Source organism: Limulus polyphemus, unplaced genomic scaffold (genome assembly GCF_000517525.1).
Source record: "Limulus polyphemus unplaced genomic scaffold, Limulus_polyphemus-2.1.2 Scaffold3533, whole genome shotgun sequence".
NCBI lineage: Eukaryota > Metazoa > Arthropoda > Merostomata > Xiphosura > Limulidae > Limulus > Limulus polyphemus.
Window position 1 is genome coordinate 35275 of NW_013669143.1, and position 13583 is coordinate 48857.

General features: G+C 32.6%; 1 protein-coding gene across 2 annotated transcripts in view; it reads right to left on the minus strand.

Moving 5' to 3' along the window:
• LOC111088317 overlaps nucleotides 1-10857 on the minus strand; it is a 23709-nt gene extending 12852 nt beyond the window's left edge. For both annotated transcript variants that reach the window (XM_022398070.1, XM_022398069.1), the window contains exons 1-5: nucleotides 10740-10857; nucleotides 4949-4979; nucleotides 4256-4344; nucleotides 1240-1305; nucleotides 256-359 (exon numbers count right to left, since the gene is read on the minus strand). In XM_022398070.1, the coding sequence (XP_022253778.1) occupies nucleotides 256-359; nucleotides 1240-1305; nucleotides 4256-4344; nucleotides 4949-4979; nucleotides 10740-10770 (321 nt within the window). In that variant the 5' untranslated portion in view covers nucleotides 10771-10857. The remainder of the gene's footprint in view (nucleotides 1-255; nucleotides 360-1239; nucleotides 1306-4255; nucleotides 4345-4948; nucleotides 4980-10739) is intronic.
• Between the last annotated feature and the right edge of the window lie 2726 nt (nucleotides 10858-13583).

The following is a 13583-nucleotide window of genomic DNA, read 5'->3' on the forward strand; positions in this document are numbered from 1 at the left end:
TAGTGGTTATTAGGGCTATTGATAAATGTGATCAAAAAATACACATACATCCATATGAAACTCAAGAACAATCGTGTTGTGATGGTATTATCTAGTGGTTATTAGGGATATTGATAAATGTGATAACAAATTACACAAAGATCAATTGTGTTATGATAGTATGATATAGTATTATATCATAAAACATACTAATGCATGTTGCAGTAAGGATATAAAATCTTCTATTAACATGGTTGCTACGTAGTCACTTCTTACCTCATCGAGAGATTTGTTATTCTTGAGAGAATGTCTTTCCGGAGAGGAGGTGTTACTATACTCGTCACAATCTCTTTGTTTTTCGTAATATAAAGATCGGCTCGCTGTTATGAAAATGAATTTTATCAGTAATGTCAGTTATAACAAGTATATTTTCTCAAGTTTAAGTAGCTAAGCCAATGCTAGCGTAAGAGCGCTATGGTTGCTGTGCATATCATTTGAAACTGTTAAAAAGTCGAAAATCCTTAATGCCACTAAAAACTACAAAGCAAGTGTTGTGATAAGAACTTTCATTCAACAGAATAATCTCTAAGTCTTTGCATATTTTCTGTCTGTCTGTTGAGTCTCCAGCGCGATGAGCTTGTTTCATCAACCATTGAAATACAATAGAAAAGGCAAAACTTGGTTATTATTAAGGAAACAAAAATAGCATTAAATTTTATGTGCACCTAATGCCTGTTTGTATTTACTGGGTTTTAAAATAACTAAAAATAATATTGAAAAACGATGTTTACAACTTCACTATGATTAATTTCAATTTCTACAAGAAACTATACATATTTCAGTGTTAGTATGATACAACCAGGTCTAACTTAACCTCTCTTCAGCGTGGTAAGAGTTAACATGTGATTACAATGGGGATCAACAGACTTTTATTAACAAGTCATGGCCTGGTGGTTAGGGCACTCGACTCGCAAGGTAATTGTTGGGGGTTCGAATCCCGTCGTCCAACATGCTTACCATTTCAGCCGAAGGAACGTTATAATGTGACGGCCAAGCCCATTAGTCATTGGTAAAAAGTAGCCCAAGAGTTGGCGGTGGGTGGTGTTGACTAGCTGCTTTTCCTTTAGTCTATCACTTTTAAATGAGGGATGGTTAGTGCAAGTAGCCCTCTAGTAGCTTTGTGCGAAATTCACAAATAAACAAACAGACCTTAAGAACTTACCGACGTTTATAAAGGAAAAAACTATATGGTCAACTTACCACTGTTAAAAGTGCACTTTCTGATTGGTGGTTCTTTCTTCCTAAGAGTATTGGTTCTTTGGAAGTCTAAAAAATAAATATTGAAGCTGAACTCTTTTACGATATATATACACGTGTAACTTGGGAAGCGTGTATTGGTGTGTTTAAATGTTCAATCATGAGACCTGAAAAGCTGGAAATTACGAAAACAAATTCTACTCGACACACGTTTCATTTTCTCAGCACAGTTACGAAAAAAACAAGAACAACTTGAGGCCAAATGAGTGCTCGTTACAAAGCTAGAGGGTTAACGCTTGGGATGATAACGATCTGGTAATATTCAACAAACTAACACTAACGTAATTACCGTTCTTTTTATAATTTCTTTCTCTCGCTTATCGTATTCGTTCCATTCTCCCAATCTTTTACTTACTTTCGCATCCCATTTTGTTAATTTTTATAATGTCTTCCAATGTCACTGTTTCTTTATTTCCATCAAGTTTCTGAATTAAGCGAAGCAAGTTATTCCTGAGATAAAGTCAGACTTGGAAATTAATTCCCTGTGTTATTCAACTTCAAACAAAATAAGTATTAGATAATTAATTGAAAAATTCTGATTTATCTCTTTATTTATCAAAATAATTTGAACAGGCTTTAGTATTTTCAAATATTGCACATTTTCATCGTATAAATTATTTGGGCCTCTTACGTTATCTGTGCTATAAAAATCGATTTAATGAAGTCTCATCTTGACAATGTTTAGATTATTATGAAAAACAACTTTGACTGCAAGATAACTTATAAGATATTTTATATTGTTAAAATATTTCCTTCTCTTCTCTTATCATCATTGCACGACTGACCAGTTAGTCTTAAGACACGGAAAATTTCGCTTTGCTAGTCCTACTCTAGACAAGGTGACTTTACTTTGCTAGTCCTACTCTAGACAAGGTGAATTTACTTTGCTAGTCATACTCTAGACAAGGTGAATTTACTTCGCTAGTCCTACTCTAGACAAGGTGAATTTACTTTTCTAGTCCTACTCTAGACAAGGTGAATTTACTTTGCTAGTCCTACTCTAGACAAGGTGAATTTACTTTCTAGTCCTACTCTAGACAAGGTGAATTTACTTTTCTAATCCTACTCTAGACAAGGTGATTTTACTTTTCTAGTTCTGCTTTAGACAGGGAAAAATTTCCTTTATTGGTCCTACTCTGAAGAAGGCGAATTTTACTTTACTAGTCCTACTCTGAAGAAGACGAAGTTTACTTTCCCTAGTGTTACTCTGGACAGGATGCATTTTACTTCATTCGTCCCGCACAACAGTCTCTTGACTATTAAAATAAAACAGACTAGGGCATATTCTATTTCTCGGTCCCCTGGTGGGACACTAATAAGTCTACGGATTTAGAACTCAAATCCGTGGTTCTATTTCTCGCAGTGGACACAGCCGATAGCTCAATATGGCTTTGCTCTAAAAAAAAATCTTGTTTTGACATTCACTGTTTTCCTATCACCAATCAATCGTTCTTTCACATACAAACATATACATACGTACATATAAAACACTGGTTCGTTTTATCAAATTCTTTCTCATGCACACATTTACCTCTCCATTTTTAAGTCGATTCGATTTGAATCTATCGGCCTGTCTCCATACCATACTGATTAAAATTCAATTTATTAGTTAAACAACACACACACGTTAATTTGTCTTTCTATTAACCGATCTCATGCGATTTTTGTTTGCGTATATTTTAACATTCTCTTTCCCACATTTACACAGTGCTGCTTTTTAAATCTGTTAATCACACTCGTACATATTGAATGTTTTTCAATTTATCGGATTATCACTCTTTTTAAGTATCATTCATGTACACAATGTCTTTCTTTTCCATCTCTGATCGCTATCTCTTTTACACATATAATCGTTGAAAAGCTAAAGTTAAGTCTACTCAAGGTCTTTCTGCTTTCTTTACGTTCATTGTGGTCGTCTAAGAATGTGCATAATCTAATTTCTGTCGTTTTCTTAATCCTAGTATTATTTTAAGAACATCTATTATTAGTTAAATCTTCAACAGCTTCTACTCATTTTGACAGTAAAAACTCAAAGTCCTTCAAAATTAACCTTAGATCTGCTATATTCAGGATGAGAAACAACTAGAAAATCTTGAGAATGAAGCGAAAAGTTTTATGTCTCTGCCTTTTATTTTTTACTTCTTGGAACGAATAAGACGAGAACACTTTTTAAGTTATTGTTCAAAATTATTTCTACTTATAACGCAATAATGCTGTACATTTACATTTTTCTGACCAAGGCCGAAAAAGTCGTTATTTTTAGGATCTAGAGTTCAGTAAATTATCCGTTATTTGATGATATTATGTAAGTTAAACTCTTAAGGATGACATTATAGTTCTGTACTTTTTTCAACTTTAAAGAGGCTGTCTTGAATACGATTAGAATATTTTTCTTAAGACTTCAAGGAAGTAAACAGTGTTTAAACGCAGGTTTCAAGGAAGTAAACAGTGCCTAAACGCTGGCTTCAAGGAAGTAAATAGTGCCTAAACCCAGGCTTTAAGGAAGTAAACAGTGTCTAAAGACAGGCTTCGATGAAGTAAGCAGTGCCTAAACGCAGGCTTTAAGGAAGTAAACAATGCCTAAAGGCAAGCATTAAGGAAGTAAACACTGCCTAAACGCAGGCTTCAAGGAAGTAAACAATGCCCAAAGGCAGGTATTAAGGAAGTAAGTAGTGCTTAAACACAGTGTTTTAGCAAAGTTTGTTTCAAACACAAGCCTGCGTTAACAGATTTCTTTATTAAGTTAAGTTAAAAGCTCTTACGTTGTCTAAAAGGTTCCGAAAATAGATAAAATGTGCATTAAAATGTTTTCGATTGGTAAACAAACATTTCATATTAATTGTTAGCTATGTTTTAATCTTCCTTAAATGCAATATTGGCTCCACTTTCAAACAAATCTGGTTCAGAAGAACAAGCCTTAAACCCAGCTGATTACAATTAAATGAAACTTTTTACCTACTCGTCATGAAATTACGTAACGGAATCAGATCGGGATCACTTGAGTCTACGTTATTGTTTGTCACCATTCCCTCGGATACTGCGCTGTACCTAAAATAAGAACCAGAAACGTGTTACCAAAAAAACACTCTGTCATCAAAACGTCAAGAAGTAGCTCTGTACTGATACTTACATAACCAATTATGTACCAGTTGTTTAATTTGTACCTCCCATAATACACCTAATTTTGTTTCAGGGATAAACAGAACCACTTAGGAACCTCCGTGTTATTTACGTTAAAACCCCAATATGTATTTAAAACACAATAGAAGCTCATTAATTCACGAGATGTTTTTACAGTTAAGTTCAATATTAAAACGTTATATATATATATATTCCACTTTCGTGAACATAAATAGAGCGTATCAAATTAACAAACAGAAGAGCAGCTTATAAACGTTGAGACCACAAGACCATGAAAGTGCTCCAAAGTTAAGCTATTTTATTATGGGTTTAGTATTTCTCACGATAGTTAATTCTAGCATTACATTACTTTGTGCAAAAAAGGGCATATTAACTTTAAAATAATGAATAATACTCCAATAGTCCAACTTCTTTGTTAATGTTTTGTGTTATATGGTAAAACCTAGCAACTGTTTTTGATGAAGAGGTATGAAATGTATTCCGTTGTATAAGGAGATATATTTGTACGTACTTGTTTTCTACAGTGTCTTCTGAAGCATCACCTGCAAAAAAACAAAAATATAAGGAAAACTGTAAAAGTGTGATGGCAATTCAATATCTTTTAAATTTTTTGTTTTTGAATATTTTTTTAAACATTAACTTTTCTGGATCCAGTTAATGTTACTTTCCTTTTGTTTCTCAGTAGATGCCATTTATTTGTCCAGATTTTTTGTTTCTATACTTGAATCCTTTTATGCTTCCTATTTGTGATTTAAACAGCTTACAAGTTATTAATTAAAATATATAGAACTTGGCAGATATCATTATGACCTACTCATAAGTGAAATAATACAATAAAGATTAAATATACACTTAGTGTAAATTATATAAAGCTACCACTAAAAATAGAGAGTGAACAGCACGCCAATGGTCGGCCATCAATGAAACAGTGTTCAACATATCAAGAGATAAGCCACCACACAAAGGGAGTGCTTAGCATGTGAAGCAGCAAGTCACCAATGAACGAAAATGTTTAGCATGCCAAGCAGCAAGTCACCAATGAACGAAAATGTTTAGCATGCCAAGCAGCAAGTCACCAATGAACGAAAGTGCTTAGCATGTCAAGGGTCACAGTACCGCTGAAAGGGAATTTTTAGCATTTCAGTCAGACAGCCACGACAGAAAACAAATGTATAGCATACAAAGTGGCAAGCCACCGCCGAAAGGGATGTCCAAAATGTCAAGGGGCAAGCTACTATTGAAAGGGAATGTCCAGGATATCAAGGGGTAAGTAACCACTGAAAGGGAATGTCCAACATGTCAAGGGGCAAGCCACCACTGGCAAAGAGTGCAGTGGTAAGACACTACAGGGCTGTTTCACAAAAATACAATAGTTAATTAGAAGTCTTTTGATGTGAAATGTTATTAACTTAATGATATCGAGTCATTTATTTTTTATTTATATCTATTTCTGAAAACTATCTTTATTGCCTAGATTTCATGTTTCCAGATAAGAAATTGTCATGTTTCCAGATATTTCGGGCATGTGAAGTAAGAAATTGTGTACCTACGTTCAGAAGCCGCTTTGTCTCATCAAGTAAAATTCCATAAAAACAACTTAACAATAAATGCTTACTTTGCAATTTAGATTTGTTTCTTTCACCCACAGTGTTTTATTTACTGACCTCTTGTTTTAAGCTTCATGTGATATGGAGTAATAAGATGAAGATACACTTAGTGTCTAGCATGTCAAGGGTCAGCTCACTTGTTGTCCAACCATTTACGTTACTTGTTTCATTGCAGCTGTTATCTTTATATCGATCTCTCTCCTTCTACTCAATTCTCTATTAATATATTTTGTCCTACTGTCTTTTAGCTCTTAAGTTTAATTTATACATATCTCACTCACTCGTCCCTCTTTCTTTGCTTCCCTCTCCTAGTCATATATCTTTCATCCGTTTCTTTTACCTATCTTTTCTCTTCCTACTATATGTTCTGAACAAATCTATACCAGTTTCATTATTTTTCTCTCTGCACCTATTCACGGCTCACAGTTAAGAATTTTAAATCCAACTTTGGATTTCAAAAGTTAATCTTCTATAAGCTGTGCAGAGTAAAATATACATTGTTTACATCTGATTAATGTCGCTGCTCGTGTTTATTCCTAAACTCCTAATGCCCAGTAAAGCACTGTTCTTCACTATATGTTAATTATTGTCTGTTTCATTGCAACATTCATACATTTTCTACCTTTTCGTTCTACTTTTTTGTCAAACCTTTATGCCACTTACGTATCTCACATTCGTTTCTATCTCTCTTTTCCTCTCCCAATCATATTTTCTATACGAATTCATATATATTTCATCCTTGTGTTCTGTCGCTTTTTTCTCTCCTACTATATTTTCTGCACAATTTTTTATCTCTTCCATTCATTTTCTCTCTCTGTGTTTTCATATACTCCTCTCTGCACCCATGCCTGTATCCCTCCTTTCTCTTTCCTTCAGTATCAATACTTCTCTATGTATTTGCTCCTTCTTTCTAATTTTTATTGCAACTGTTTGTTTCTTAATGTTACTTTTACATTTCTCTATGTTATCACCATTTTTCATATCAATCACTCTCATTTACTCTTTCTCTTCGATTCTCCTTTAGCTCTCCTTTCCCTTATCATCTTCCATGATCTTCTTTCGGCAAGTTTTCCATATAATTTATTTCTTTTCTTCCATCTTCCGCGTACGGTTCACCTTTTTATAAGATCTAATTTTCACACCTTATCAAACTTACACCTACTTTAATCAGTGAGTCAACCCATATACTTGCTAACATCATTAATTTTTCACTGACTTTCTCATATGTTTATTCACCCACAATTCATCCTAATCCTCTCTTGGCTTTTTTTTCTGTATATGTTTACGTTCACTTTCTCATTAAATCTATTATTTATTCAAAATATCATTAGGTAGAAATATCTTATCCTTACTCGATTGGGAAGTGTCTGTGTTTAACTAGGGTGTGAGCGGAAGTATGAATAACGACTCTATATAATATCATTAATCCTAAATTTCTACGGGGTTTCCTTTCTTGTTCAGATCTTGCAGAACAGCTTGCTAAGAATCCTAAATCATCTAGATAGCGATTTAGCTGAATTTACTTAATAGGGATATTTTAAAACTTGTAACTTTAGAAACGTTGTTGAAACTTCTTAAAAAACATAATTACCTGTAAAAGATGATGATGGATTATCAAAGCCCGTAACGTAGTTTACTATGATACAGGAGCAGTAATTAAAATGTCATTAACAAAAACGTAGGTTAATCTTCGTATCTTCGCTAATTAGTAAAGTTTGTAAGATATAGTCATCTAAAAACTCTATCAAATAAGAAAAGTGTTATTTACTTGGACTCAACTGAGTTCACGTTAACGTCATGATTATGAAATAATTTGGAAATTTATAGAGAACACTTGGAACTTTTTACGACCTTGTATCTAAAATGGACTTTTGATAAGATTGTCATTTCCTTGTTTTAAATTATTCCAAGATTATTTTGTTTATTAACTAAGTTCCTAAGAAAGTCAGAATTAGACGTTTTAAAATAAAAGACTGGCTAACCATTTAATAACACGTGAATTATGTATGATTGAATAAGCAGCCAGCAGATTGACAAAGGTGATGCAGTTTGTCACGTGATCATTTCTAACTAATAACACAACTACTCAGAAGATGAAGCTCCAAAGTTACAAAAACCTCTCGAAACTAGAGTTATTGAATATATTTAAAATTACTTTTAAATTTCTAACAAGTAATATTAAAATTATTCCAAAAATCGAAATATGAAAAACATATTTTATTACAAAAAAAATAATATTTTAGGGGATAACGATCACATTATTTTATGCAAATATAAAACATAATCCACCAACAACGACATGAACCACCAAACTTCCTTGTATTTAAAAATGAACTTCATATATATGCTTCTTGTGTTTGTAAATGTCATAGGTATCTTCGGAGTTTTAGGTAACCATAATCATTTCAGACCTTACTCTTTCTTAGCTTTTTACTTCTTTAGAAGTAAGTGTCTTCATATTTGGCAAAACAAAAATACAATACTTTCAATAAATCAACAACACCTTAGAATCTGGACGGAAAATATTTTATAATATAAATTACCCGGTGAAACTGTTTTAGGCTAGAGAGAGAGAGAACGCTCATTATTTCAACTGTTGACGTAGGTTTGCAGAAATCAAGCAACAAAATTATATTTAATTTTTTGTTTATTGAAACCAACATACTGATATCTGCTGCCGGGAACACAGAGATACAATAATATTAATAATTTATCTAATGATATATTCTCGGCATCTTTAGTTTTCAACTCTTAATTGTCTGTTGAATTTCGTGTTTGCTTTCGATTTTACTTCCCGTCTATCCATGTTGGAATAGTTAGATTTATTATAATATCGTTTGATACGATTCGGCAACTATAGAATGTATCTAGCACTGAACCTCATCTTAAATCTGGGTTATTTTCTTGGTTGACGCAACAATTGAACTATTGCAATTACCCGTTGTAAACCTAGAAAACGTTTTACCCAAAGTTTAAATCTACATGTGTTTAACTTTTCTTTGTTTTTGTTCTTAATCACGCAGTTAGTAATTTGTTCTCCCTCTTGAATTTCACAAACTTGTTTTCTTGTTAAGCTGTTACTGGTTGTATTACCTCTGTTAAGCCCAAGCTGCTACTGGCTGCTTTATTACCCCTGTTAAGATCAATCTTGTTTCATTGTTAACTGTTACTGGTTGGTTTATTATCCCTGTTAAGATCATTCTAGTTTCATTCTTAACTGTTACTGGTTGGTTTATTATACCTGTTAAGATCAATCTTGTTTCATTGTTAACTGTTACTGGTTGGTTTATTATCTCTGTTAATATCAATATTGTTTCATTATTAACCTGTTACTGGTTGTTTTATTTTCTCTGTTAAACTCAACCTTGCTTCATAGTTAAACTGTCGCTGACTGTTCTGCTATCAAATGTTAAGCTCAAGCTTGTGTTATTGCTATTTTAATACACCTGGTCTCAAAGAAGCTGAAAAGATGTAACAAATTTCCTTTAAAGTTAATTTCTTCTGAACACTAATACATTCAAAAAAGAGTTGCTTCATCTTTTTAACCGGTTGTGCTACAAGGAAAACATTTTCCTTTTCTCCTGTTTAATCCGTTTCAGATATTTGCGAAAAGCTACCAAAAAGATCATAGTCGTGATTCATAGATTAAGGGGAGGGCAGCTAGTCAACAACAGTTCTTGGGATACTCTTATCTGACAAAATAGTGTCTTTACTAGTATGCTAAGAAATAGGCCACACCCGGTTTTTCATTAACTATCCTATATTTTTGGTGACTGGATGTTTTAAGATTATGAAAGTTACAAATACATTGTACATGTATGTGTAAAACCGTATTATCGTAGGAGTTTTATTTTTTAGACTGCTAGATATTCTCTGTTGATTTTTAGTCGCCTCACAAAAAACGTCCCAAACGGAAAATAGTTAGTAATCTCTAGATTGATTGATTTCATTTCTGAAGTTGATTTTTCGTAAGCCCTATAGTTTCCACACATTAAACGGCTGTTTAACTTTTACCGTTTATGTTGCATTACTCACTTCACAGTGACAAACAGAACCAGTAATTAACCTATTAACCGGATCCAACATTTCATTCGGTTGATATGCTAATAACCTATTTTGCTGTCGTGTTACTTTTTAAGACTGTATGTTTGGCTTTTTTTTTGTATAGCGAAGGATTCATGCTTTGTAATTGTTGTTGTAGTTTATCTTTAGTTAAGTGATATTTGTACATCGAAGTCACCAAGGTTGAAGGTTATACGGTTCATCAAGGTTGAATGTCATATAGGTCTGACTCTGAAGGTTGTATACATACTGTCTACAAGCCTAGATACCTTGCAACTAAATATTAAATAAAATAAAAATATATTTATATATGATTATGGCTGAGTGAGACATACAAGAAGTGACAAACCTAAAGTAACTGATACGAATTAAGATGTGATAAACACATAAATACTAACAAATATTAAATTATAAGAAGTACGACGCCTGATAGATACGAGGGTTGAATACTAACCGATAAAAATTGTGTTTCATTTCTAAAGAATATTATTTTCTAAGTTTTAGAAGCAAAAAATTATTTATATTGCTCTTTTGCTCTGTGCAAAAAATAGCGTGTTTATAACAAATGAATGATTTTGATATCAATTCGTTCATTCTTATTACGTGTAAATTAAACAAGAAAACTAAACTTACCATTATCGCTTTCTTCTCGAACACTTCTCATTCTTACGAGTAGAACTATGATAATCACCAGAAGAGCTAAAGCTGTGACAGCTCCTACAAAAATCCCAAGATGAGGCTTGACATCATGGCGGTGACTTCCTAATAAAAATATTAATTTTCAGTAAGATATTTTATGTTTTATTTTATCAGTTTCTGTTTACTTCAGACCTATAGAGTGAATAGTTTTTTTTGTTTTTTTTACTGTTCATCTGAAAAGGTTTAAAACGTTGTTTCAACACGCCATCTAGAAACCTTAAAATGAACTAAAATAGATAAATCAATAAGAAATAGTATTTCTCACATGCCCCCATGTAAACTATTTAACAGTCTATGATTGGAATTTATTGGAAGAGTTTTAAATTCATCTTATACTGCGAATCTATTAAAACATGTGCCATCTCTGTCTATTATTAGTAGAGAAAGGGTAGATTCTAATGATATATTTGCGTGTACAGAATATCAAACAGCTGCGAAAGTGTTCCAATCAATTTTGACTATATAAAACATTTGAAAGAGCAAATTAAATCAACTAAGATCCATCTTTGTGAATAATTCTTGAATCAACAAAAATATCAGAGATATTGGCTTGTGCTCATTATAAATTCGCACACTTAAAGAAGAAATGTAACTGAAGGAAAGTAAATATTGTTATCTATGACAGTAAAAGCTTTAGAAGAAAAGTTGGTATGATTTTTATGAAAAATAATGTTTCTACATAAAACTTAATTGTTTTCACTGTTTACAGGGAATATTATTCTAAATCAAAGGTGAACATATTTTTATCACGTTTTTTTTTACACAAACGTGTTTTAACTTAAAACTAAAACACAGCGGCTTGTTAAAAAACAAACAAAATATTTGGTTTGAAATAGCATGTATGCATATAATGCTCCCTTTCGGCCAGTTTATCTAAAAATTAAAATGAAACAAAGAAGAAGTAAATAGAAAAAGATGTAAATATTTGCAAGTGCAACATATTGCTATAAGTGATATACTGCAAGAAGGCCCGTCACAATGTTGTTTGAAATAAGTTAGATTCAGAAAATAAGACTGTACAACAAATGTGGATACTCACGAGTTATCGCTATACCTATGTGTCCTTCAAGTAGCCAATAATGTTTCAATACGTTACATATTAAGCATTTTGTTACAAAATAATCACTCAATTAACTACAAGTCTTTGTTTCCCTGTGAGATTAGGAATTAAAAACAATAAGACCCACAAGTTTTATAAGAACAAAATAATAAAGGTAAACCTTGGGACGTAGAAATCTGTGTGTTGTTAAGGGTGTTAGGCTAAACACCACATGGGCTGGTTATAAACAATTAGAGTGTCAGATTACCAGATAGAACGGTGATAATTGTGGAAGATGCTAGACTAAACCACTTTGGCTGCTTACAAATGTTAAGGGTGTCAGATTACTAGATAAAATGGTAGGTATTAAAATGAGTCACATTATCTGGTAACAAACGTTAAGTGTGACATACTTCCATATAGAATAGTGATAATGTTAGATGTTAAACTGAGCCACACGTGCTGGTTACAAACGTTAAGGATGACAGACTTCCAGAAACAATGGTGATAACGATAGATGAACTAAGCCACATATGCTGGTTACACTGGTTAAGTAGAATAGTAATAATGAGAGATGTTAACTAATCCACATGGTCTAGTTACAAACGTTAAGGTAACAGAGTTCCAGATAGAATGGTGATAATGGTACATGTTAAACTTGGCCACATCAGTTAATTATAAAGGTTAACGGTGTATTACTCTCAGATAGAATAGTGATAATGATAGGTGTTAAACTGGGCAACATAATTTGGTTACAAACGTTAAGGGTGTCAGACTATCAAATAAAATGGTGATAATGGTAGATGTTAACTAAACCACGTGGGCTGATTATAAACATTAAGGGTATCAGACTGCCAGATAGAATGGTGATAATTGTAGATGTTAAACTGGGCCACATGGGTTGATTATAAAGGTTAACGGTGTATTACTCTCAGATAGAATAGTGATAATGATAGGTGTTAAACTGAGCCACATAATCTGGTTACAAACCTCAAGGGTATCAGATTTCCAGATAGAATGGCGATAATGGTAGATGTTAACTAAACCACGTGGGCTGATTATAAGACATTAAGGGTATCAGACTGCCAGATAGAATGGTGATAATGGTAGAAGCCACATCGGCTGGTTATAAGCATAAAAGCTTTTCCTTCATGCTACTAACCTCCAACTATATTTTGAATAATGTTCTTAATAAAACCATAAATTCAGACTTATTTCCTTTAATATACAGACAAAAATGCGCTTTAATTAGTTAAAATGGTCAGGGTATTATTTAATGTAATATTACCGTGTATATTCGACTGAATTACAGAAGAGTTAATAAAATGTAAAATTACATTTTGTATCTGACATCAAAGTTCGTTACTCTCTTTTACACTTAGAAATAAGCCGAGGTTCTGATAATATAAATATCATATATATACATACGTTAGCTATTCTTTCAAAATATACAGTATTCCTCCTCAATTAATTAGATAGTATAGAACTTATAAACACGAGAAATGTTTACTTTGGTATTCAATCAATAGATTTGAACACAGTAGTTCCAAGGGCATGGCTTGTTAACAATTTAAATATATTAATGTGTTGCTAAAACTAAAAACAGTAATGTTAGAAAAACTTTATACAAGGATGCAAAAATATGTTGCAATAAAATTAGAATATGGAATCTGATAGAATTCCGAAACGTTTATCCATGTCCCCTTTTTGTCAATAAACAATGTTGTTTATCATAAGTG